This window comes from Lissotriton helveticus, chromosome 1_1 (genome assembly GCF_964261635.1).
Source record: "Lissotriton helveticus chromosome 1_1, aLisHel1.1, whole genome shotgun sequence".
Taxonomy (NCBI): domain Eukaryota; kingdom Metazoa; phylum Chordata; class Amphibia; order Caudata; family Salamandridae; genus Lissotriton; species Lissotriton helveticus.
The window spans coordinates 1,764,792,078-1,764,819,146 of NC_136057.1; the positions used below are offsets into that span (position 1 = coordinate 1,764,792,078).

A 27,069-nucleotide genomic window follows, 5' to 3' on the forward strand; every position below is an offset into this window, starting at 1 on the left:
TGAGTTTAGGCTGGCGCTTGTCCGGTTTTCCCATTCTGCCGCAGCCAATACGAGTCCAGGCGCAAAATTTATGGAGGCGAGGTTGGCCCTCTTTAAGTACCTCACCCTCCTGTACCGTCGGCTCCGTTCCACAGTAAGGTTAAGATTATCTGTCACAAATACTGAGATCCTGTGTCGTTCGTGTCCCCAGATCCAACATGCCTTGCGTGATCTGGAAGCAGCGACTCAGGCGGGGTTGCCAGGCAGAGCAGAGTTCAACGTACACAGCCCAACCGGGGTGAATCCGCCCAAAAAAAGGCCTATCAACTTTCCCTTATGTGACACCAGGATATTCTGTCCCGTTCACCATTCAGCCATCCAATGTATTACAGCGTGCTCAAGCCTGATGTCCCCGCAATGCCAAATAAAGATCCAGTAGGAGATGAAGGGTGCGGAAGGCGTTAGTGAACTCCGCACCCAGTCTATATACGCTGCTCAAAGGGAGACGCCACCTGTGAGCCTCGAACCCGCAGCCGGTGCATACAGTGCCACAGCGTGTCGTTCAGCGCTATACACGTTGCTCAAAGGGAGATGCCACCCGTGATCCTCGAACCCGCAGCCGGCGCATCCAGCGCCGCAGCGTGTCGTTCAGCGCTATACGCGGCCACCGCCGATCTACTTCTCAAAGGGGAACAAAGGAGGATGACCGTTACCTTAGTTTGCCGCTTTAGGGCGCCGGTCGGTAGGCCGCTGCGCAGGTGGGCCGCAACGTTCTATTTATTTAGGTCCGAGAGGTCTGAGGTAACTGTCCATCGCGGGTTCGACTGCACAGGAACGCGTCGCCCTCCCAGTCCGATTTGTTTGTGCCATGCATTCCTACCGCTCTGAGTTGGCTGGCGCAGCGCCTGCACCGTCTGCCTCTCCCACTCCGGCCTGCTCTCCTCGTGGTGATCCCCGGTCTTTCCTGCCTCTCGTTGCCGGCTCCAGTGAGCAGCGCAGGTCCAGAGCTGCTCCTGGGCAAAGGTTCGGCGCCCTGGTGCTCAGCCACACAGCGTCGGATTCAGCTCAAAGTTGCACCGCAGCTAGGAAACAGGATTAGACGTACGTAGGCGTCTTGGCAGCAAATATTACTCCAGTTTTGCAGGATAAATGCCGGATATTAATTCCAGGTAGCAGGGGCCACCACATGGCGGCCATTCTGCTCATGCGCCCTCTAGCGCCCCCCGATTTCCTGCATTCTGTAGTTAATTGTCTGCCAGTAAGCTTGCAAGCGCAGCCATGCCCATAACATATGGAGTAGGCCTAAATCCACCTCTTGGCATCTAGGGCCAGTGCACTGAGCATTATGGAATATGTGATTGATACAATGTGGTGTGAGGTATGCCCTATGTAATATCATGCACTGTATGTATTTGAATTTAGCGTTGGGGGACACTTTAAAACAGAGGCTCATTCCTTGTCCGTCATTTCCCTTCCTAATTCCAGAGACCACTTAGTGCAGAGTGGGGGTCAATACAATGTCTGAGTGTGACCGAATCACTCTATATAGCCATCGGGTGAGATGGTGTCCCTCTCCCATTATATATACTGCATTCACTAGTTCATGATTAGGGGGTTCAATACCATCAGGAGACCAACTGAGTTTGATGTAATGGGAAATGGCTGCCTGTGGGAGAAAAAGGGCCGGAGGGATCCCTTGGGTATGAGTAAAATTCTCATGATCCGCCAATTTACCATCAAGGAACAGTGTTCCAATCTTTGACACCCCTTCTCATGCCCAGGAGGATATTGTTCTTTTCGAAATAATCCTGTAGCAGTTGGTATCTCAAGCAAGGGGATATTGGGAGAGTAAGGGAGGGCCCTTTTGGTGTACCGAAGTGTCTTCCTCCAGTACATTAATGCGGTCCTGAGTAAAGGGGGAGTAGTGGGTAGGCTCTTGCTATGGGGCAAGAGTAAAGTGTGGAGACCCCCCGGTCAAGAAGCTGGGGTGTATATAGCCAATTTCCTGTAAGTGTTGTTCCGCTAGCCAGTAAGACAACCACTGTAATTGGCTAGCCATGCAATAAGCTCGAAAGTCTGGGGGACCTAAACCTCCCTGCATACAACGTACTCCTACTTAGGTATTTTAATCAATCACAAGGGATCGTGGTCCCAGGCCATTAAAACTAGGAAACTTCATTTTATGAGAACAACGACAGCCCTAGCAAACTTCACACAAAAGTAATGAAAAGGCCCCACGGAAAAGGGTTGATTAAAATTTACCAAGCTAAGTGCGTTATCACAGCTAAAATTCGGGGCGGGAATAGGGGGCTATTGTGACATACACGATATACAGAGGGTTGAGAACGCGTATTTAAAGTATTTATTGGCTGTTTCACAATCTACATAAACATATACTTGCCACACAGAGTTGAGTCTACAATTTATTACAGACATAATAAAAGTGCAGCCGGTTTTACCGTAGCACCGGATATGGACTTCGACAAAAAACTATATTCAGTCTGCAAGTGTTAAGTGACAGCCTTAACTTAGAACACGCCAGCCTGAATACTACCACAATCCTTCCTTGATGAGTTTAATCCCTAGAAAGGCTTTTAAAAAACAATGTATGAACCACATGGAGGCAAATAGACTTGCCAGTGAGGCATCAAAGCCCACGGTTCAAAGGAATCAAATGCTGCGCTCCACCCTCGCTATTCAACCATATCTAATATATGTAATGGGAGGCTATGAAAGATTGGTTCTGACACGTTTCAGACTCAACATATTCCATCATTTGGTAAGCTTTCCTACCATAAATGATTGGTATAAAACCTTACCAAATTGTCCCTGCGCTGGAGTCTCACCCCAATCAACAATTCATATAGTACTATTCTGCAAATTCTATCGAGAGCCGAGGATGAGGTGGATCAAACCCATCTTGAAAATTTGGGGCATGAGGCAATGCCATCCGGTATGTCTTGCACTGCAATTTTTAGAAAATGGATGTTTTGTAAGAAATATTGTTGCAATTTTAATATACGCAATTCAATGCAGGAAACATCTATGAACATTTTTCTTACTCTTAAAATATTCTTGTGGGACATTTGGTAAAATTTAAGAAATGAGGCAGTGTTGCTAGGCCCTCTTTGCATTGAAGATTTACGATAATGATCCTTTTGTAAAACAAGTCACTGTAACACCTAAATCCATGACCAGATGTAGGAAATCTCTTAGACTTTGGTCCCTAAATGAAATATGTACTCTGGTCCTATCCTCTAAGTATTCATAAATATGCAAACCATGTTTAAATTACTGTTATAATCATTGTATAATGTTGGCAGTATGAAACTATTAATTTGGTCCCTTTACTCAGGTATTACTTTTTATATACTCACAGATCTGTAAATCATGTTTTTAACTTTTCTCTAACAAATTATTTTTATAATTATTGTATAATATTGGCAATATGAAATTATAAACCTGCTTCCATGTTTTTAAATTAATTTAATAACTATTGTGCAATATTTGCGATATGGTACTGTGAAATTTGTGCTTTCATGTTTTTTATGTACGAACATTTTAAAACCGAATAAAGCTGAATTTGAGATAAATAAATGGAGAAGAAGAGAATTGTTAGTGTGTATGAGAATCTTTTAAACAAGTCAGCGTTTGTTGATTTTTGGAATATTGAACTGTAAATCTAGTTCAGACTTACATATATTTTCAAAAGGTCTTGGTCAGGCATAATTACTCTAGTTTCTTTCTTGCATGTAAAGACATTGGGGCATATTATCAAGGACAGGCGATACATTATCGCCGCTTTTATCGGCAGGAAACTGCCGATAAAGCGGCAATAATGGCCTTGATAATATGCTCTATGAATTCCAATCGAAGCCCATGTTAGATGTGAACACATCTAACATGGTCTTCGATTGGAATTCATAGCGCATATTATCAAGGCCATTATCGCCTCTTTATCTGCAGTTTCCTGCCGATAAAAGCGGGGATAATGATTCGCCTGTCCTTGATAATATGCCCCACTGTCTCTGCACCTTATGGTTGCAGTGGGTTCTTTTTTTATATACTTAGAGTTAAAGCCAATCTTGATTCATCTTGATAGTTTCTGAACTATCTGAAGTGTCAAGTTTTTGAGCTGAAATTGACTCATGGCCTTGGTTACCACTAAATGTGAGCGGACTCCCTCAATGGGAATATTTTACCTTACTGATATTCACAATATGATAATCTTGACATTACAGAAATTAAATTGGCTTTTCCTGAGACCCATTTGAATCTGAGCAAGATCTATGCCATGAAACCCCAGTGAGTTGCTCTTTTATACTTTTTTCAATCTTCGTGGGGATGTTCCAGTTGCTCTATTGAAGGGGCTGTTTAGTATCTCAGATTTCTGTTGATGTTATTAATGTCAAATTAGACACGGAGGATGGATCCTTTCCTGTGGGAATTAATGTTGAGATGATTGATGATCTGCGGCAAATATTGTGGTGCAATTTCAGATTAGATTCACAAATCCGTTTTGACATTTTAGTTGATTATTCCAAATGTTGGTATCTACACTTAAAACATATATTATAAAAGAATCCTGACAACTTTGTAAAAGACAGAGTTTTGCATATCCGATGGGTTTTCAGAAACAGGAGTCCTTCCACAGTGATAAAAAATAAATACAATTTTAACAGTGCCTTCCCTTACTCACAATACGGTAAATAATTGAGGGTGTCTTTTAACTTTTATGTGGAGATTTATCTATATTGCAAAGACATGCATATAACTTATGCTTTAAATGTTGCCTCTGTAAAAATTGCACCATGCAATAGGACATTTATAGGTGTGAACATGAATCAATAATCCTCTCGGATGTCATATAATGTTGTTTCCCTGTGACTACAGGAAATTTAGCAGCCTTTTCAAAATAGGGACTTTTCTTCCAGTTTCCAGTAGCAAATATTGAAATAGATGGGAAGTGTGGCTTTCAGGTGAAAGAAAATATTGAGGAATCTACTTGGTTTTTTAATATTTCATGGAATAAGAATTGATTAGAATAATGGCACATATAGAGCCATTTCATTGAAAATGTACCTCTTGGAAGATGTTGACCCGCGTGTTAGCTTGAAAAACAATTATATAACTAATAGGCATGACTTTTCTATCATTGAAAGATACGTTTACTTTCTATACCTCTGTCTCATAAGTAAATGCAATATAAAAATTCGTTAGGGGAAATTGAAAAGTTACGACAAACAAGGCAGAGAAAGCACTACTCTGCCTGTGTGTTTGTGTGAGTGTCCGCAGCATGGCAGTGTGTAAATCCTTCACTGGCAGTGTGTAAAGAGTACACTGCTCCTATGTATTCAGTATCTATTCTGTTTATATTTGTAGACTGGTACTGCAACTGTTCCTACCAACTAAAGTTCATTCACATAAGCGTCTCCAGGTGCCACAAAAGGGAGTCCCCCAGATTACCATATTGTCCGCTTTCGTCTTCTATCTCTACCTGGTACCCATTCAGACGTTACTCACAGATAACATCTCAAAATTCACCAATATGCCAATTCCACGCAACCATTCTAGAAACGTTCTTCTTCTCCAGTTATCCAGCTCCTCAAGTAATGCCCAAGCCTCATCCAGGCCTAGATTCCAAGCACATACCTAAAGCTTATACCCACTGAAGCAGAATTCCTTCTATTGACCAAGAACACCAAGCATAAGCTGGTCAAAACTTAGACCGACAATGTATTTTTCAGAAGATTCATGTTTGCCCCCCGCAGTCTGCCCTCCATTATTTGTTATAAGGAACTGAGAAAAATTCCTCTGGTAGATCGAATACAAATTCCCCTAATCATATTATGGCGCTCGCTCTGGGCAAATGAAGAACCAGCCCTTAATCGAGCAATAATTCAGGACTGCTTGAAGTATGACCTTGTACATAAAATACATTGGCTTAGCTATGTTAATATCCAGTTGGCATTCGTGGGACTGAAGGACTGTTTTACTAACCCTCATCTTATTACCTCCCTTGCGTAACCCCAATTAAAGAGAGAATTTTAAAATATTTTAATGGAGCGCAGATAATTTGTTGTGGCTAGTAAAAAGCATGTAGCCGATTATTTACCTTTGGTCACCAATGAAGGAATTGAGCCATATCTTTTATACCCTTTTAGTCAGTCTAAAATGTTTTACCTTTTAAGATTTAGACTTGGCGTTGCTCACTTTCTGGTGTTGTACCCCAGTAAAACATATCACGATGCCCATCTGGATCCCTGCCCCAGTGACTGTAACTCATGTCAGAACCCTTGATCCTGTTTTCCAGGCAGGTCGCTCCCCACGCTGCACAGCTCCACCGGACTGCACCCTTGCTCCTGTGACCAGCCGCTGCTCCTGACGGTGTTCGAGGCCCGCCTCCACCCGCAGGCTACCACTTGCGCCTCATCCCTGGTGGCCAGTGACAGGCCTTAGGTTTGCTTGTGCCCGCTCGCATTTTTGCCTGTGATCGCTGTGTTGTTTTGTTCTGGTATTGCTTTGTACCGTATCTGCTTCTGTCTTTAGATTATATTGCTTTGTGACTTATTTGCTTCTGCCACTTTGTTCCCTGCCTTTGCATGTGCTTGTTTTCCCCTCTGTGCCCGCTCCCTCGCCGATCCCGCTCCCCCCCCGCTGCATCCCCTGCGACCCCGCCCCCATTGGCCCTCTCGCCCCACCCAGCTGCTCCTCCCTCCCACCTCCCCTTCTTATGGCGCCCGCTGCGCGGCAGTGAGAGCGACCCTTCACCCTGTTTTCCAGGCAGGTCACTCCCCACGCCGCGCAGCCCCACCAGACTGCGCCCTTGCTCCTGTGACCAGCCGCTGCTCCTGAGGGTGTTCGAGGCCCACCTCCACCCGCAGGCTACCACCTGTGCCTCATCCCTGGTGGCCAGTGGTAGGCCTTAGGTTTGCTTGTGCCCGCTCGCATTTTAGCCTGTGATCGATGTGTTGTTTTGTTCTGGTATCGCTTTGTACTGTATCTGCTCTGTCTTTGGATTGGATTGCTTTGTGACTTATTTGCTTCTGCCACTTTGTTCCCTGCCTTTGACTGTGCTTGTTTTACCCTCTGTGCCCGCTCCCTCGCCAATCCCGCTCCCCGCCGCTGCGTCCCCTGCGGACCCGCCCTCCACCCCCATTGGCCCTCTGCCCCACCCAGCTGCTCTTCCCTCCCACCTCCCCTTCTTATGGAGGCCGCGCCTCTGGCGCGCCAAAGGTGTGTCAAAGGCACGCTCATCTGTGCCCGACCGCACCTGGACGCGCCCAGCACCAGAAACCCTGGACCCCAAAGACACCCCCACACCCGACTGCACTACGACGCCAGCACCCTCCACGCACTCAACCCCGGACGAGAACACGCCTGCTACCGGGCCACATCAAAGCGCACACATGGACCCTTCTCCTGCCGGAACTGCAGCCTCACCAGCGTCCAGCCCACCAAACTGTCAAGTAAAGATCCCAACCACCTCCAAATCATCCTCTTCAACACCCGCTCCACTGGCAAACACGCCATCGAACTCTGGGACCTCCTCGACTCCACCGCCCCGACGTCGCCTTCCTGACGGAGACCTGGCTGAACACCACCTCAGCACCAGACATTGCCATCGCCATCCCAGAAGGCTACAATATCTCCCGCAGAGACCGCACCAATGGAGTGGGAGGGGGAATAGCCATCATCCACAAGAACACCATCAGAGTCTCGACCAACACCGACGACAACCTCAACACCGCCGAGCACATGCACTTCCAGATACACACCGATCCCAACACCACCCTCAGAGGAACCCTCATCTACAGACCACCCGGACCTCGACCACAGTTCAGCAACTCCATCGCCGACCTCATCAGCACCCATGCCCTCGCCTCTACGGACTACATCCTCCTCGGGGACCTGAACTTCCACCTCGAGTACAACAACGACACCAACACCACCGCCCTAATCGTCAACCTCGCCAAGCTCGTAACAACACCCACCCACACCGCTGGACACACATTTGACCCCATCTTCTCCGCAAGTCCCCACGTCTCCTTCAACCACACCACCGAACCCCACTGGACCGACCACAGATGCGTCCACTTCACCTTCAGGAAACCCACCACGCCCCACCGCACCCAACAGATGCCACACCGCTGCTGGGGCAAGGTCTCCGAAGACCAACTGACCACCACCCTCGCCCTGAGACCACCCCTGACCCCACCAACCCCAACATCGCTGCCCTTAACCTCAAACAGTGGATCAACAACAGCGCCGACACCCTCGCTCCACTCAGGACCCCCGCCGCCAACCACTCCAGCAAGAAAGCTTCCTGGTTCACCGAAGACCTCCAGGCCTCAAAGCGCACCTGTCGACAACTGGAAAAGAACTGGCTCCGCGAATGTACACCAAACAGCTACACGACCCAAAAGAACGCCACCCGCAGACACCACCAGGTCATTAGGACTGCCAAGAGGACCGCCAAGGGGATCGCCGAGACAACAACGCACACAACAGCAAAGAGCTCTTCAATATCGTGAAAGAACTCTCCAACCCCAGCTTCAACACCAACGACATACCCCCCTCTCAGGACCTGCGCGACTCGCTAGCCAACTTCTTCCACCGCAAGATCGCCAACATCCACAACAGCTTCAATGCCACATCCCCCACATCCACCGCTGAGCCCACCACCCCCAAGACCACCATGCACACCAGCCGCCTGAGCACCTGGTCCAACATCAACGACGAAGACACCATAAGGCCCATGAACTCCATCCACTCCGGATCCCCATCTGACCCATGCCCACACCACATCTTCAACAAAGCCAGCACAGCCATCGTCCCCCTTCTCCGGAAAACAATCAACATCTCCTTCGAGACAGCAACCTTCCCGGAAAGCTGGAAGCACGCCGAGATCAACGCCTTACTTAAGAAATCCAAGGCGGACCCCAAGGCCCTCAAGAATTTCTGACCCATCTCCCTGCTCCCGTTCCCCGCGAAAGTCATAGAGAAAATAGTCCACAAACAACTGACCCGATACCTCAAAGACAACAACATCCAGGACCCATCCCAGTCCGGCTTCTGCAGCAACCACAGCACCGAAACCACCCTCATCGCCGCCACCGACGACATCAGGACCCTAATGGACAAAGGAGAAACAGCTGCCCTCATCCTCCTGGACCTCTCAGCCGCTTTCGACATGGTCTCCCACCGCACCCTAACAACGCACCTCCACGATGCCGGAATCCAAGAAGAGGCTCTGGCCTGGACCACACCCTTCCTCTCCGGCAGAACCAAGAGCGTCCGCCTCCCACCCTTCCGCTCCAAGACCACCGAAATCATCTGCGGGGTACCGCAAGGATCCTCCCTCAGCCCAACGCTGTTTAATATCTACATGGCTCCACTCGCCCACGTCGCCCGCCAGCACAGCCTCAACATCATCTCCTACGCCGACGACACCCAGCTGATCATCTCCCTCACCGAAGACCCTCTCACCACCAAAGCCAACCTCCACAGGGAAATGAAGACCATCGCCGAATGGATGAAGGACAGCAGGCTGAAGATGAATTCTTACAAGACGGAGGTCCTCACCCTCGGCACCACCCCCTCAGCCTGGGATAACTCCTGGTCGCCTACCTCGCTGGGAACAGCACCAGCACCCACCAACCACGCACGCAACCTGGGGGTCATCCTCGACTCCACCCTCTCCATGACCAAGCAGGTCAACACCGTCTCCGCATCCTGCTTCAACACCCCCTGAATGCCCTGCAGGATCTTCAAGTGGATCCCCTCCAAAACGAGAAAAAACATCACCCAGGCCCTCGTCACCAGCAGGCTGGACTACGGAAACACCCTCTACGCAGGAACAACAACCAAACTCCTAAGACGGCTGCAACGCATCCAGAACGCCTCGGCACAACTGGTCCTCGACATCCCCCGATGCAGCCACATCACCCCCACCTGAGAGACCTACACTGGCTCCCCATCAACAAGAGGATTACCTTCAAACTCCTCATCCACGCACACAAAGACCTACACAATGCCAGACAAGCATACCTCAACGGACGACTCAGCTTCTACACCCCCACCCTCAGCCTCCGCTCAGCCAGCCTCGCCCTCGCCAAGGTCCCACGCATCCGGAAAACGACCACCGGCGGCAGATCCTTCTCCCACCTCGCCGCCAAGACCTGGAACACCCTCTCCACCAACCTTCGACAGACCCAAGACCTGCTGACCTTCAGAAGACTTCTCAAGACCTGGCTCTTCGAGCAGTAGCGGCTCCCCCCCCAGCGCCTAGAGACCCTCACGGGTATGTAGTGCGCTTTACAAATCCCTTGATTGATTGATAGATTGAACATGCTGCACTTTTTTTGTCAGCTATATGACAAACCACGCAGGGAATTTATTTGACCACTTCTGAGGGTGTTGAATATCAGAAAATGTTCCATCTGTTCCACCTTCGGCCACTTCAAACAGAATATACTTGTGAAATTATATATTGATTTATCTCTACCACAATTTTCTAACGAGGCTAGTTGTAAAATGATGTCTTTCTTTTTTTTCAATCTGTCTAAACAGATCACTCACAATCCCGGAGAATTTCTAATTCTTTTCTGCCGCTTTCAAAAGGCACTATGCACTTTGAGAAATGTCTGTCTCAAAGGCTGTATGTCGTTTCTGAAATTCTTTTATCGCTGGGTAAAGGCACTATGCACTTAAAAAAAAAATGTTTACTCACAGCGTTCTGTGTCACGCCTGCGAAATGTAACACAAATGTACATATTTAAATATGACTGAATGAGTATTGTGTTTTAATAATGCTAATGAATTTTAAATGATTTGATCAGGATGGCCTTGATGTGTCCTCATGAACTCTAAGTATGCTAAGTTGCTTTTTTCTGAAACTCGTGTTTCAAAAGTACATGTTATATCTTGTTTTTATCTGTGACTTTTATGGTTTGCCAAAAACCGAATGAAGTTTTATTGATGATGATGATGAGACCGACAACATAACCTGGACAGATTCAAACCTCCAACTTTCACCAAGTCTTTGGGATTCACCCTAGACACAGCCAACTATCACCAAGAACACTAACATGTCCCAGTGCAAGCTCTGTACACTAGAGAAAGTGAAACTATTTCTTCCAGAAAACGTCTTCAGAGTTCAAGCCCTCATCCTCTCTCACCTGGATGATGGCAACTCCCTACTCTACGGTCTCACAGGCTCCACACTCCCTCTCCTTAAGGGCATCCTATGTGCCACATTAAGGGTCTGAAAATATATGCATGTCACCCTCACCCTGATAGAATCCCACTGACTCTCCATGCCTTCGACCATCTTTAGCAATGGCTGCATTATCAACAAAGACATCATGACAAACATGTCTGGTGGCTTTTGGTACACTTCAGCAGCACACACTATTAGGCTGGAGACAAAGAAGCGCAAAAAAATAAAAAGGGAAAACAAACATGGCAAATGCCGTCTCTATTTATACACCTAGGGGCAGATTTATGAAGGCCTTGCGCCTCCTTGCGCCGCAATTGCGTCACTAAATGTGACGCAACGGCGGCGCAAACAATGCGCCATATTTACAACGTGACGCATCTAAGAGATGCGTCACGTTGGAAAGCCCTGCGCCATGAGGAGGCGTTCCTGCGCAGGGGGGGCGTTCCTGCGCAGGAACGCCTCCTAAAAGTGGCTGAGTGAAATCTATGAGATTTCACTCAGTCACTTTCTACGTCAATTCCTTACGCCTGCTTGAAGCAGGCGTAAGGGTGACGCAACATGCATTGAATGGGAGGCTCCTGTGCATTGCAGGAGTCATGTCGCACTTGCGACATGACTCCTGCAATGCGCCGCCCGTGCGCCGAGAGATGCGTCACGCATCCTCACTGTCTTGCACCATGGTGCGCCGCATCATAAATGCGGCGCACCATGGGTGGCGGAGCAGTGGCGCACTGTGGCGCATGTTAACTGGCGCATCCCTGGGGATGCGCCAGTTAACATAAATCTGCCCCCTAGGATCTTGAACAACGCCCAAATATCCCTAAAACTACCTCAACCCTCTTCCACTTTATTAAAAAGTTGAAGACACATCTCTTCAAAATAAATGTTATGCAAATGAAGTCCACTTCCACTCTCAGAACCCAGCTACGCCTCCAATGACTCATTGTCTGTATATGTGCCTCTGAATCTGTGCAGTGCTCCACTTCCTTTTAGCTAGGTTTGTGCTACATCAGCACAACATCCATACATACTGCCTTGCCTTTCCTGTACTTGCAAAGTACGGAAAAGGGAAGCAAGCACTGCTGTTGTCAATGATGCGCTAGTGCCATGTGTGTGAGATTCGTTTTACCCAGTTCTGCCTGTGCTGAGCTTGTGCCTTCTCTGAAGGAAAACTGCAGTACTGCTCTCCTCGCAGTGAATTATTTTTCCAGTAAACCTGCACACTTGCTGACTATACTGTTCATGTGCTGTGCTCTGTTTCAGAGCAAGGCTTACATTTCACTCCTCTCTTTCTATTGTACATGTGTGCACGCCTATTTAATTTTCTCTAAGTGTGAAGACTGCCCTGACACTACCCCTGCTATAACTGTGCTTTGATGAAAACTCCCACTGTTTCTCTCCAGGTGAGAGAGAGTTTGTGTGTATGTGTGTGTGTGCACGTGCATGCGTGTATGTGCTATGCATTAATTTAACTATTCGTTGGCTCCTTATCCCTTAATGTTTGTGGGAACTCAGAAATAGACTGGATATCTGTGAATCCCTTTCCATGGACTTTATATAGTATAGTTTCTACTGAGAAATGCATTATCATCAAAATCCGTTTGCTAAATGCTTACAGGACACAAAGTGCTATTTATATATGTTTAAACTATCATGAAATATAGATATAGCAGTAAAAAATACCATGCAGCCATTTGTTTGTGAATGTATTCAATCACAAATGACAATTATTGAGTAGGTCCCTGTAAGGATGGTAACACATTAAAGTCCCCACAAAGATAGTTCTGTGCACGCTATTAAATAATAATATATTTGCAGATTTGAAGCAGGATTCTATATAATGAATTTTTTCTTAACATTTTTCTGTTATTCTTATATTTTAAAATCATTGGGAAAGGTTAGTCCCCACAAGGCAGGTGTCCACACAGGATGTACGACATTACAACGCATGCTTTTACCACGCATGCTTTTACATCGCGGTTTTTACAACGCATACCATTACAACGCATAGCACTTTGGGGTGCTGGATAGTGAATAGTTTAATTTACTATTCCAACTCCAGTCCCCGTGGATAGTAGGGAAGGTTATTGGATAGTAAATTAACCTATTCCCTATCCTAGAGCGCCCCCCAGCGCAATGCGTTGTAATGGTTTGCGTTGTAAAAGCTGCGATGTAAAAGCATTGCGTGGTAAAAGTTGCATTGTAAGTGATGTTTCCCAATCACACATAGTGCCCACAAGGATGGTAACACGTGTATGTGTGTGTGTGCGTATGTTTGTGTGTGTTTGTATGTGTGCACGTGCGTGTGTGTGCTCGGAAGTGTGTGTGAGAGAGATAAGCTTGAAAATACTGCTGACTGTGCTGTTTAAGGGCAGCTTGTCTGGATAGTCTCTATGCTGTACCAGTTATGTATGTGTGAGGGAAATGTGGGTGACTACTACCCACTGCAGCACCTGTTCTGCTTGTGCTGCAATGTTGAACTGTTACTGCCCATACTGAATCTATTGTGTGTAATGCTTGCCTTGGCCCTGCCATGTTGCTCCTGCTATATGCTTTTGTGTGGGTAGTACACTGTGGGTGGTACACTACCTCTGGGACCATTGTACATGTCATGTGTAATTAAGCCCGAACTGCCTCTGCCTGGTCTGTTGCATTGGTTTTATGTATGTGTGTGTGGGGGTGTTTTTAACCCTGCACAGCAGCCTCCCATATTCCGCACAGGTCTTTTTTGTGACGGAAGCGTGCACTGCTTGTGACTGTACTGTGCCCTTTCTGTGTGTGCAAACAAGCTCGTGCTGCTGACCTCGTAGGGCTGTTCTGCTTGTGATGGGAACGCTTTCACACCAGAGTCAAACCATTCCTTTGTACTTCCGATGCAACACCAGCACATCCAATTTAAAATAAATTAGAAGAAAAACGCAAGTCTGAAATTCGGTTGGAGTTTAGTCTTTAATACAGATTTGGTATATCAAATGCTAGCACCATAAAAAAACAAGTTAAACACATCAAAATATTTGTTGCTTTGGTTTAAACATGAGGTCACCGTTTCACTTCTAAGGGAACAAGGCAGACTGAGAGTGGGTTGGGGAGTGCCGGCTTGGAAGTCAGTGTTCAGTGACACTAAGGTCATTGAGGAGGGCATATTCAACAGCTCTTGAAACCGAAGAGGGCGATGATTTGAAGGTCCACATCCCACACTTTTGGGGAGCTGTGCTCAATGGTAACAACGCATGGGCTAATGTCTGGACACTGATTGGTCCATGCACCTGGTAAGGCTATGAATTTGGGACTTCACGTGTGTGAGCTCGCGCGCGTGCCTGCACGCTCTTGGCATAATCTTTCTTGCACTTGAGTAAGCTATGCATCTTAAGCATCAAAGTGCGCTGTTCCTTGTTCAGCTATTTTTCAATCGATGTTGAATTCTGATCAGATTAAACTACAGTGTTATCCTTGTTCTACATGGATGTACATGCATTCAAAGGAGAATTTTCTTAGCCATTCTATTATCAGCATATTCAAGCAAACTTGATATTATATCTTGTGCCCCAGGCGTTCTGTCTAGGCTTTAAACTGCACTTCTTGATTTGGTGATTACTCATCTTATATATTCCTTTTGATTCCATGATGAAGCAATTTTCTGTTGTCACAAAGACTCAAATATATTCTTTAAATTTGACACAGTGGTGTGGGATTGCCCTTAATAATATTCCTGGGTTAGCTTTTGTGGAGTGCCACATTTTCCGTTGAGTGTAGAGAATTTGGCACAGTAGAGTTAAATCTTTATTTTAAATCATATATATATTTGACATAGTAGAGTGGTTTCAACCGGTTGTAGCATGAGTCTTATATTGTGGGAGGAAGGTTCCCATGGTAGAGCTGTGAAATCAACACAATAATGAGAGGCGTCCCATGACAATGATAATGAATTGACACACTTGAATGTAGCATTTAGTTCTACGGTGTATCTGATGTCGTTGCACGGGCTCCTTCTCCTTTTATATTTTAGATTTCACACAGTTCCCCATGTACTAGAGGAATTACAGCAGTTTTCTTTGAGACCATTCTCTTGGTTTGATGCATTGTAGTTAGAGATTGGATCAATAACATTATCAGCTCATTCTTAGTTTCTTTCTTTCTTTTAGGAACTCTGTTGAAAATGCCCAATACTACCTCAAGGATAAATAGGTACAGAAACCACTCCCAGTCTGATTCTTGTCTTTTCTCCGCCCTTTGTAAAACATGCAACCTTAGAAAGTATTCCAGTGCTTCAAATAAGGAAATTCTTATCCCGAAGCTTAGCACCATATGCAATCGGCAAAGTGCTATGGCACCACAGTGCACCATTAACGTCTTTGCCTGCCTTGCCATTTTTGCGGTATATACAATGTTGATGATGAAGGCTCGCCTGCCTTTGCACACCTTTAAAAGCAGGATTTCTTCCTGAAAATAAATGCAGATTGCACTTGCTCGGCCTTGTCCCCATATCTAAATATATGCCATTTTATGGCTGTTTACGGCTTTATGAGTTTCTGTATATGATTATGGCAGTTGGGATATACTGGAATTTACATATGCAAATGTATTGCAGGATAGCAAAAATGGGATTCTGATTGTGTTTTGAGACACTAGTGCATATGTTGAGGTTTCAGTGATGTTGCAGTGATTGGCTATTCCTCACATTTGCTTTTTCCTTTTCCTTTTTTAGTCAAAAGCTCTCATAGAGCTGAGCTTAATAACATTAAAAACAAGAAGAATTAGAAACTAATAGATTTTTTATTGTATGTGAGACACTGTCAAGCCGTTAACAACGTTTAAGGTTTCCAATACCTTCTAAAACCCATGTCACATTGAGTATCTTTGGGCCTTCTCCCAGAGTGTGCAGTAGGCAAATCATTATTCTTTGTTATTCCCCACCACAGTTTCAAAGAAGAAGCCCAATATGGGCGAGATGTCATAGGAAATAATATTGATAGCTTTGGAGCTGAAGACAATTCCCTTGCCTTCTATATATGGTCAGTTTCCATGATATTTAATTGTTGTGTAACCAGACAATAGTTTTCAGGTGCATTTCTTGGTTGCTAGTGGTTTTGCCTTTCTACACAAGATGTCCATTCTCCAGCACAATCTAGTGTACGTTGCTATGTGTATCAGAGTTTTTTTTGTCACTGTAGGGTTTTAAAGTGCCATTGTCAAGAGGGTTATTGTGTCATTACTGTATACCTTGCGCTTTCGGAATCAACAAAGAATGATGTTGGAAATGTTTGACAGGACCAGTGAAAAATGATTGACTTTTATTTACCGGGGTGTATAATCAAGTTGTATATTGCTATTTACAGGAAATTCTATAGAATTAGCTTTTCATGAAGATTGAATGTAGGACTCAATCGAGATAAAGGTGGCTACAATACCCTTTCAAATCAAGTCTAAGAGAGTATTGTACCATAGATATACAGGTCATATATACTTCAAACAGGCAGGATACATTAATAAAGAATTTAATTTAGGGAACCCAAAAACAATAGATTCCATAAAAGAGAAAGTTTATTTGTTTCAAACCTTGAATTGGTATTTAAACTGCAGGGGTACGACCTGAATGACACAGAGTGTTCTCAAATAAGAAATCCAAATATTTCCTTCTTGAGAATTCACAAGTAAGTCATACAAATATGTACTTCTAAGAACTAAGTAAAGTCAGTAGAGGTTTGAATTATATGGATGACAACCACAGCTGGTTATTGAAATCATCGTCTTTTGACACTTTCTGGATAAAGCCGGGCAAAATAATGCACAAATGATGACCAGAGTGAAGATATTGGGAGCATACTCCAACGTGATATTAGCCACATTATCTGATCCCAAAACTGTTTCAATGAGAAAAGAAAATCAATAAATCTATAGTGTAGTAACATCTTGCAACATACCATGGGCCAGTATCATCATCTGCAGATATGGTCGCTACGACACTGACACAATTTGTGTTTAAGGTCATCCACATCAACTTAGCAATTGTTATGATGTCATTTTATTCTGACCAATTAGAGAGGGGTTTCTTCCATCACTTTGACAAAATAAGATGCACAATCCTAACAGCAGAGTGCCTCAGAGTGATGCTAGCCCAATTAATACAATCCTAGCAGTGGTCAGATTTTACCTACAGAATGGATGTACAATGCGAAACTGAAATTTCAAGGTATGTGAGATGGGCTATCATTGAGACATTTTATCATTTGGTTGGAAACAGTGTCCAAGAAATTAATTTAATCCTCACACTAGTGAGTGAATGAGGGCCAAGTCCTTTGAATTTTAAGACTACATTTCGAAGTCTTGATTCTTAATACCTCAATTTTCTCATTAGCATTTGAAATACTGTCCCTAATTTGTAAATACAAGGGATTTACCAACCAATGTATCCAAACTTAAAATAGAAGTTATTTTGGTGAAGTTTGTCAGTTGTATCCAAACAGGCAATGTTTTGATATGCCGTAATCTGTGTACGCGAAGAAAGAAGATTGATAATAGTGTAATTTCTTGGTCTCATCACTGGCGATGGAAAATTGAATGATTCATTTTATTTCTGTGACATATTAGGCCTGTAAAGTGGTAACTAAAGACCTCAGCACACAGTGAATACATATAATTGCCATTAAGATGCTTTCCAAATTCGATGAGAAGGATGATACGGCTTCATGTATATTTCTGAAAGCTGTCCATTTAACAGTATTCTGTCTTGACTTCCTCACCATAAAGGCTTTTGTTCTTCCTTCCATTCTTAGTAAGTTGATTGTGCCTCATTTTTCTTTATAGTGTATTGCGTTTATGTAACATGTATATTTAATAATCACTATGTCTGTATCCATGGACCCTGCTTATTCCTGCCTTCTGCTTTCTGCATTCCAGTATCCTGATAAAAGTGAATCCTCCACTTTGAGAAGACCACTTCCTAGTGCATCTGAAATATAGAGGCCAGGCATGAAGCAGAAGTGTGGCTCGCTGGCCACACCGCATGCCTTAACTCTCTTCACTGTTTTCTGTTGATATCTTCAATTGCCAGTGATGTACTCAGAGCACCATCCAAAAGCACCAAATTCCCTGAAAATGATTGCAGAAATGAAATGTTTCCACTAAGAATGACGACAAGTCATTGAAAAAACTGCACATTGTTCCATCAGAATCAATTAACCATTGCATCTTTGCTAGGGGGTAGTCATCTGATCTCCCCAACACAGAGAGTTGAATGGCACATAAAATATATTTTGTTCTCATTCTCTTATTTTTATAATACAAGACACTGCCAAAGACTTTCTTAGGTTGAAAGCCATTGAACCTTTTAGGTCATATGACCCTTCAAACCCTACAAGGGTGAACAATTTGCATACTAGTAATTATACATACCACAAATTCCCCACAGTTACGAACAAAGAGATAAATATCACGAGTGGCTATTGATGCAGTATTTCACAGAGTTTTTGTGTGTTTGCTTTAGTGAACAATCCCTTTGTTGTAGAATTTAGCCATTGAAACACACTGGACCCACTTCAAATCCAAACTTTTGGTTGGTGTCGCCAAAGTCTAAGACAGCTACATCCTTGAGTGGCATCTGCTCAACTTTGAATGACCTGAATTCCAGCACTGTCCTTTCGTTGCCTTTTCGGTGCTGGAAAAAGCACATACAAATGGGTGATATTAACAGTTTATCTAAACAAATTATTTAGAGACACATTCATTCACTTCACATTGTTAAATATTTTTTTAAGTTTTTATTCTAGTAATGCAATAAATACAAAATAAATGGTTTTAGAAAAGAGAGTTGCATGTATGTTCAAGATTCCACAAAACATCGTGTCATTCTTGCTATCACCTCTTAGCAATAGGGTATCTCGTTTGCCTTCTATTAGGTTTGTGCAACTTTTAGCTTATTTCCTCATAAATCTGCTTTCCACTTTCCTCCAATCTTTGACATTTTCTCTAAGCCCTTCATTGGGATTATCTTTTCCCTTCTCCTCCGATGATAGTATGGAATCTGGAGCAATTCACTGCCTTCCGGAGCAGCAAAATGATGTATGCTTCAAAGCAATGTTGGAGATTGTGGTCCGATACAGAAAAATTTGCAATTGGTGATTCATTTCCAACAATCACATGATCACAGTCTCCTATTTTATTTTACTTCGACACCATTACCCAAAAAAGCAAAATAAGGACCACATAAGAAAATATGTGGACTCTTGTCTATGGGGTAGTTACAGGCTGTGTTGGGGTTCTCTGGGAATTAGGTTAATGATGTTTTGAATATTGATAATATTTTTAGACCGTTAGTTTGTTTTGAACTTTATTCTTTTGAGATTTCACTAATTGTAATTGCCTTATGAATTGATCACCTTTCTTATTCAACAAAGAGAGAGATGAGAAAGTCTGAAAGTAGGACTTTAATGAAAGATATCAGTACCCCTTTTTAGGAATTCATAAGATTTAATCAGTATATCATTGGGGATGTCGTGGATTCTTTGTTTAATTCAAGACAATATGTTTACACAATGAATATCTCTTTGATTGAACATACATTCGTTGGTGAATCTTTTTATGAATGCCTGTTGCCATTTCTGGATGCTGCATTTCTTTTTGATGGAACCCAGAAACTAGCATGGAGCAAGTCATTTTTTAAAATAAATTTGAATGTTCCAGACATTGCAGATATTGTGGTGACCAACTGCATGCTTTTTCTCTACTAAGCCTCTATTGCTTTTGACTCCAATACAATATACCTTTCAGATGTGTGTTTGTAGATGTGCTACAGTGCATTTGCAATGCAACTTTTAAATTCCATATCAAGTTAATGAAACAAAACTAATGGGTCTCAAAGTAATCACCCTTGGGCATTATTTCTGCCTTATGAACAACCCAGTAGTTTCTGAATTGTTTTCAGATTCCATTCTTTAACCATATATTTGAACTGTATCAAGACTATTTTTCATGATCTGATGACCATCGGTGCAATAGCAGTTTGTCTATAGGAACTTACCGTTTCAGTCATTATATTAGCTACTTTGCAAAGAATAGATGCTAAACAGCACTAAAAACTGTGAGGATGTAATAATGGTAATACAGTGCTTTACAAACCTCTTCAAAATGTCTGTTGGCAAGAGATAAAGGTACGATAATAAAACAGACCCATACCTGGCAGCCATCGTAGAGGGCTTTGATGTCTGGTGACTTTGTGTAGGACAGCTCTTCGTCGTTCGCTCCCATGAACTTCAAGGACCTCACATAGCTATCTGTGGTGGAGTCGTACCATGCTGCTGAGTGCTGACAGTGGTAGGTAAAGTTCTGCTGAACTGTAGCGCTCAGTAGTTTTAAGAAGGTTAGCTGAACAATGTGCACCGGATTGCCATCAGCATCTAAGTAAAAGAACTATGACAACAAGGAGATTTGTTTTTAGACTTGAAAATTCTTTTTTGTTTTCTCAAAACATACTCATTCTTATTTTTCAGCAATACAAAAGCTGCACTTTTCTGAGTCTAGAATTGGACTATTTAGATTTTCCCTTTGTGTTTCAGACAACCTACGAGGAATATCGAATATCTTGACCTAACCATTCTTTCACTTCCTCACCCTTAGTGGCTAGATTTTCCGAGTACACTGATTCAAAATGGCTCACTAAAATTTCCTCTATCCCCTCCCTTGATCTAACTAGAGGTACTGACCCATTTGATTTCAGTTCTTTTATATGATTTCTTGCCTGATCGTTTTTTATCTTCCAGGCAAGAAGCTTGCCACAACCCTCTCCATAATTAAAATGTGCCAGTCTACTTCCCTTCCATCTCTCATGTACTCTTCCCTCCAAGATGCCTTTCAATTCCACTCTCAAGGCTTCAATAGCATTCAGCTCATTCCTCTCCGCCCTTTCCTGAGTACGCACCTTACATGGTAAACATCCTTTACCACGAAACTTTTACAACGTGGTACCATTACCACACAGGTTTTACAACGAAAGTCGTTACAACGACTTTCGCTGGAGGGCGCTCTAGGATAGGGAATAGTTTAATTTACTATCCAACACCTTCCCTACTATCCACGGGGACTGGAGTTGGAATAGTAAATTAAACTATTCACTATCCAGCGCCCCCAATGCAAGTCGTTGTAACGACTTGCATTGTAAAACCTGCGTTGTAAAGGTACGCGTGGTAATACCACGCGTTGTACCGTCATACATCCACCTTACATTGTAACATCTGGATTTTTTCTTCAATGGAAGCTATCTCTGCCTTTCGTTGTTTATGTTTGAAAGTCTGCATCGACATAATCCTTCCTCTCAAGAAGGCATTGAAGGCATCCCATACTACCCCTAACAGGGCACTATCTTGGTTCTGTTCAAAGAATAGAAGGGAATCTTGCTTAAGCTCTTCCATACTGGCTTCATCAGCCAGTATAGTACGATCAATAGTCCATCTTTTTTGGGATGCAGTATTTAACAATGCCAGATGTAAGGTCACCGCCGAGTGATCTGATAAGTGGGATCCTACATGGCTGACATCCCTGACCTGCTCTTTTAAACCTTGATCTATTAAGAAGAAATCTATTCTTGATTGATGTTTGTATTTTTATATTATTAAACGTGAAGTTTTTTAGCCCACCCATCCTCTCCCGCCAAATGTCACACCAGCCCAGATTTTTTATTGAGTTTTTAATTAAGCAACGCGTTTTATTATGGGTCACAGCTCTACTTTTAGTTGAACGATCTAATTTCTCGTCCAGTACCACATTAAAATCACTGGCCATAATCACTGGATCAAGAAAGTCTAATAGCTCCACCAGTAAATTGCTAAATGAATTAGGATCATCTAGGTTTGGGCCATAATAGCCGACTATTGTAAATAGCTGGTTGTGGCATCTTATTCTCACAATTACCCACCTAACTAGATTGTCCATTCTAGCATCCTTAACTATTACTTGGGGGTTACTCTTAACAAGAACTGCCACACCTCTTATAGTTAAAATCTCCATAGTTTCTTCTTTTGGTAAGTGTGTCTCTTGCAAAATTATATTCTGAGCCGAGGCATCTTTTAAGTACTGTAGAACTCTTTCTTTCTCTGTTTTACTAGTATTTACATTCCATGAGAGTATATTTATTTGAACCTCCCTAGTGGTACTCATGGTCTAATCCTTACACCTGTCACTCTCCTATAGTCGGCACTGCAAAGCACTAATAAAGGACAAATATTTTTTTTTATTTTCTCCCTATGCTCCCACACCCTTAACTGTGTCCTACCCTTTCCCTCCCTTGGAAAACCCCCTTTCCTTTTTCCTTCATGGCATATGTCTGAGGAGTCTTCCCGGGACTTGAGATATATCTTACTAACCTTTCCCAGTGAGAAAGAAAAAAATGTGATAACTTAAAAATAAGGAACAGAAAAAGAAGAGAAAAAAATAAAAAAAATAGCGTGTATATGCATGGCTTAAATTGCGGTACACGCCAGCACTTGTGACTAAAATCCAAAGGAAAGAAAAGAAAGAGAATAAGTAGGTAGAACACCTACCACTTGCGCAAACACATCTAATAAATAGTTGAAAAGACAAGCTTATGTGTTAAGCTAAAAAAAAAGGGGGTTAGAACCTGAGATTTAACCTGAGGTAAACCATTCTCATCACTTTCCATTTTTCTTATCTTTCCTTCGGAAAGGATATTGATTCCAAAAATGTTTCAGCCTCTTCTACAACTCGAAAGGTCTGCATTTTATTGTTATGCATGACGCGCAGGCTGGCAGGGAATCCTAATTGCGCCATTGCGCCAAGTTTCCTGAAAGGTTCGATCAACTTCCCCAACTCTCACTGTTTACTAGCCGTTATCTGAGACACATCTAATCTAATATCAAAAATCATTCCGTCTAATGATAGGGTTTTCTGTTTTAAGGTTTTTGAGAGTATCTGTTCCTGGACTTTATAAGTAAGGAAGTTGACTAAAACTCTCCTTTGCTTGGGTTTCTTTGCATTAAGTCTAAAGGGATCTCTATGCACTCTCTGAATATCTTGAATTAAATCCTCTTCCGATATGTCTACCTGTACTCCCTGCTTAGTTAATTGCACCACGAAAGCTCTTATATCCTCCCCTTCAGATCCTTCCGGTACTCTTAGAAATCGAAGATTATTTCTCCTTTGGTGATTTTTCAACGATTCTAGATTTTCTTTAAGCATAGTCTCATTCCCCTTTAGGATTGTAATTTTATTTTGGTTCGCCTCAGTTTTCTCCTCCAGATGTAAATGTAAATGTATGTGGCTTGTAAAGCGCACTGCTGCCCTGAGGCGTCGTGGCGCTGTAGACCGCTGGGGAACCCGTCCTGGCTATCCCTGTGAGATGGTCCCCACTGGGTATCTCCAAGGTGAAACCAGGCATCCCCGGCGAATGTGGGGGGCCGTTGTAGAGATGAGGCAAGCTAATGCCCAGAGTTGCCGAGTGTGATCCCTGGTTAGAGTAGGCACCGAGGTGAGAATTATCAAGTCCGCTGACCCTGGTCCACGACCCTGCCGCGTCGGGAATTGAACCCTGGTCCCGGGCGGTTCTCTGCTTCCGGGTCTGCCGCCTCTAACCAGTGAGCCACACCACTCCACTAATCCACAGATCTTTTACCGTACACTCTAGCTGTATTGTCCTCTCGGTGATGTCATCCATTTTTTTTCCCAAGCTGTCGCAGGACATCCTAATCTCTTTTTGATTTGTCTCTGAAGTCTCAAATCTACTTCTTACCTCCATTGTCAGTATTTGAATCAGTTCTGACACTGATTGTGCTTGTGTTTGCGGCAGTGTTTGTGGCTGAATCAGGTCTTGTGCGTTACTTTGAGGGTGAGAACTGGCCATGTCCCCTGTAGCAACCAAATGTGCTGTAGGCTGAGCTTCCAACAGGTTATTGCTATTGACTTGTATACTCATATTGCCAGGCGATGGATCTCCTTCCTCTATCTGTTCCAATGTTTGTTTTATTGGCAGAATCGAGGCCTGAGACTCACCGTCCTCGGTGATCCCCCCCAATACCTGATATCTATTAGGACTCCAGTGGTGGCTGTCGGGATGAAAGGCTCGGGTACTGCATAAGGCCTCCTATGGTCGGAGTATGAAATAGCAAGGCATATAGTGATCCAACTTAGGTCAAGCAAGCGAAAGACTATCTTTCAATGCCTTCCCGCTTACCTAGGCTAATGAGGACAAAGAAAAAAAAAAGCTGCACTTTTACATTAGGATGAATGCGGAAGTTTACAAGGATATTAATTGAGCAGTGGGGCACCAGTCAAAAGATGTCAATATTTGTGACCTGAGTGACACATTGCCCTTGTTATCACTGACTACACTTCTCATATTCTGGCTAAATTCTCCAATGGCTAAATTCCTTCCACCCCTACCCTATATTCAGGGGGTGTGTTCCTTGACGCCTCTAGTCCCAAGTCCCCACCATCTCATTAAAGTAAATTAATCTTGGAAAAATAGCCATATAAAGCATTTTTCAGAAAAAAACTGAAAAGTGCAATGCCTATACAAGCTTTTTCCTAAGAACTAGTATTTATTTACCCTTAGTCTCATCTCCGGCCACGCACGACCAATCACTTTCATCACTTCTACAGGTCCTCTAGTCAAGGGCATTGGTGCAGAACACAAATCAGGAGTCAAACTGTACACACCTCTCTTTTTCTTTGAACTGGCTAACTAATCATAAAACAAAGTACACACTAAACACATGCATATTCATTAATACGAATCACAATTTTCACAACAGTACAAGTTGAAATGGCTATGGATTAGCATGGTTGGCGTTATACAACCTATCAAAGTTGAGAAAAAACATTAGAGAACTTACATTGGAATTGTTATTAATTATTCAAATTGGTCCTTTATGTAATGGCATTTGGGTATTAGTAATATTTGTTATTTGCATTGCTTATAAATGGCATATGTGCGGTGTGATTTGCTATGACTAAAGCAAGCTTTGCTGTCTCACCCATAAAGCCTTTATATGGTGCGAGCTCCAGCTACCTGTCAGACTAATTCAAAATCTACTGTCCGAATCGCCATCTTAGATCGGAAAGTAAAGGGTTGCTGGTGGTACCCCGGTTTAAGAAGTTTAGAACCGGAAGCAAAACCGTTGTCCATCTAGCCTCAAAATTTTTGAACACCTTGCCCGAGGACCTGAGCAAATGCTCCAATCTACTCCGCTTCAGGAAACTCTTGAAAACAGCATTATTCAGAGCTTAAACATGTCTGCCCATGCTTATCTGACTTACCTGCTACAATAGCGCGGAGATACCCCTTCGGGGCTGATTCCTGAGCTTTATAAATCCCAGTACAAATACAAATACAAGTTAATATTATTAACTGAGGAAATCATTGCACTGTACCTGTCTGCCACGTTTAAATGTGCTGTACCAGTTCCCTGGCTTGTCCCTTGTCCAGGAAGCAAGTTTGACCTGATACAAAGAGAGTTCGCACACTGTTAGATGCCTCCTTTCAAGATGGCGGGCTGCAATTCAACCTTCCAATACATAACGGCTAATTTGACCTTATGTCACATTAAGCAATAAGCACACTATTGATGTTCATAGTACATCATCAGGTCAATTGGTACAACAGTATATGTCCTCTTATTATATCAGTGGAACTTTCATGTAAAGCAATATTGACGAAATATAATGAAGTTGAAGGAGTCCTTCGACAAAGTACAATGACTGGACTAGCAGAAGAGCAGGCCATTAGATCAGCTGAGGTTATGGCGTCCGTTCCCCTAGCAGATGATTGACTCCCAGATTAGAGATCCCCGCCTGCTAGTCACTGACGCTTTGCCAAGTGGGTGCCATCCTTAAAGTGCCTACAGTCCAAAGATTTTATTCTGCTAAAAAAACTCCCAATTATGGAATTTGTTCTTGCAGAACAAAGTAACAATAGCCCACAAAGTGTTTTACCCTTGTGCATGTGGGACATTGAGCAATTTCCCTACCCCAGACTACTATTCCTCAAATATTGGGTCACTGGTGGAGAACGCAAATGTTTGTTGCCTTAAATCGACATAGGTTGGGAATAGAATGGGAAGACAACACTATAAACAGTCAGTCTTGCAGTGGATATACCATCAGGTCACATGTTTCCACTAACAGATCCAGCTGTGTCTCCCGTTAGAAACCCAGCAATTTCCTCACATCTAAGTTTGGAAGAAAAGTGCACCCACTGTTGATGAAGGATGCATCATTCTACCAAATGCTAGATGAACCCATATATCTCCTCCTGCTTTTAAAACGGTCTTTTTTCACATCTGTAACTTGTGTTTTGTCAGGACAATCAAGTAGAGCGGAGCAATCAAATTTACAGAAAATCGAATTGGGTGGAATCCACCCATTTCTTTGATTCACCTAAAGAGTGAAACTAGGCTAAAAATGCACACAACTGCTCTGGAGGTGAACCAGATAAATAGGTATGTTTCCAGCAGCAAAGTGGAGCAACACAACCCGTTTATAATGTTGTAGTAATTGTGCAGTGGTTTGGGGACCAATGAGGCATTGCCACTTTAGATCACCTTTTTAACTTACTATAGCTAAATGCATATCTCAATAAACTCACTGATTTTGCATGTGATTGCATATGGCCACCTCAGGCATTAAAAGAAAAATGTGCCTAGTTCTAAAGTCAACATCCCTTCCATAAGTTGAAAAGAAATGGGTGAACATAAAGGGGAAAAAGTATTGGTGAAAACATACAGAAACATTTCTCTGTCAACATGCAGTCTATAAGAAAGATTGCTCACAAACAACAAAACCGTACAAGCTGGTGGCACATAATAATCATTATAAACTCTGATACATTACCTTCCCTCTCGAATTATAACCTGGTGGTAATCACC

The 27,069-nt window shown here is 43.4% G+C and overlaps 1 protein-coding gene across 1 annotated transcript in view; it reads right to left on the minus strand.

The window, feature by feature from the left end:
* Positions 1-18,539: 18,539 nt before the first annotated feature.
* COL5A3 (collagen type V alpha 3 chain) overlaps positions 18,540-27,069 on the minus strand; it is a 598,884-nt gene continuing 590,354 nt past the window's right edge. The window contains exons 65-67 of the mRNA XM_078650321.1: positions 25,577-25,645; positions 20,372-20,605; positions 18,540-18,854 (exon numbers count right to left, since the gene is read on the minus strand). Of these exons, the coding sequence (XP_078506447.1) occupies positions 18,708-18,854; positions 20,372-20,605; positions 25,577-25,645 (450 nt within the window). The 3' untranslated portion in view covers positions 18,540-18,707. The remainder of the gene's footprint in view (positions 18,855-20,371; positions 20,606-25,576; positions 25,646-27,069) is intronic.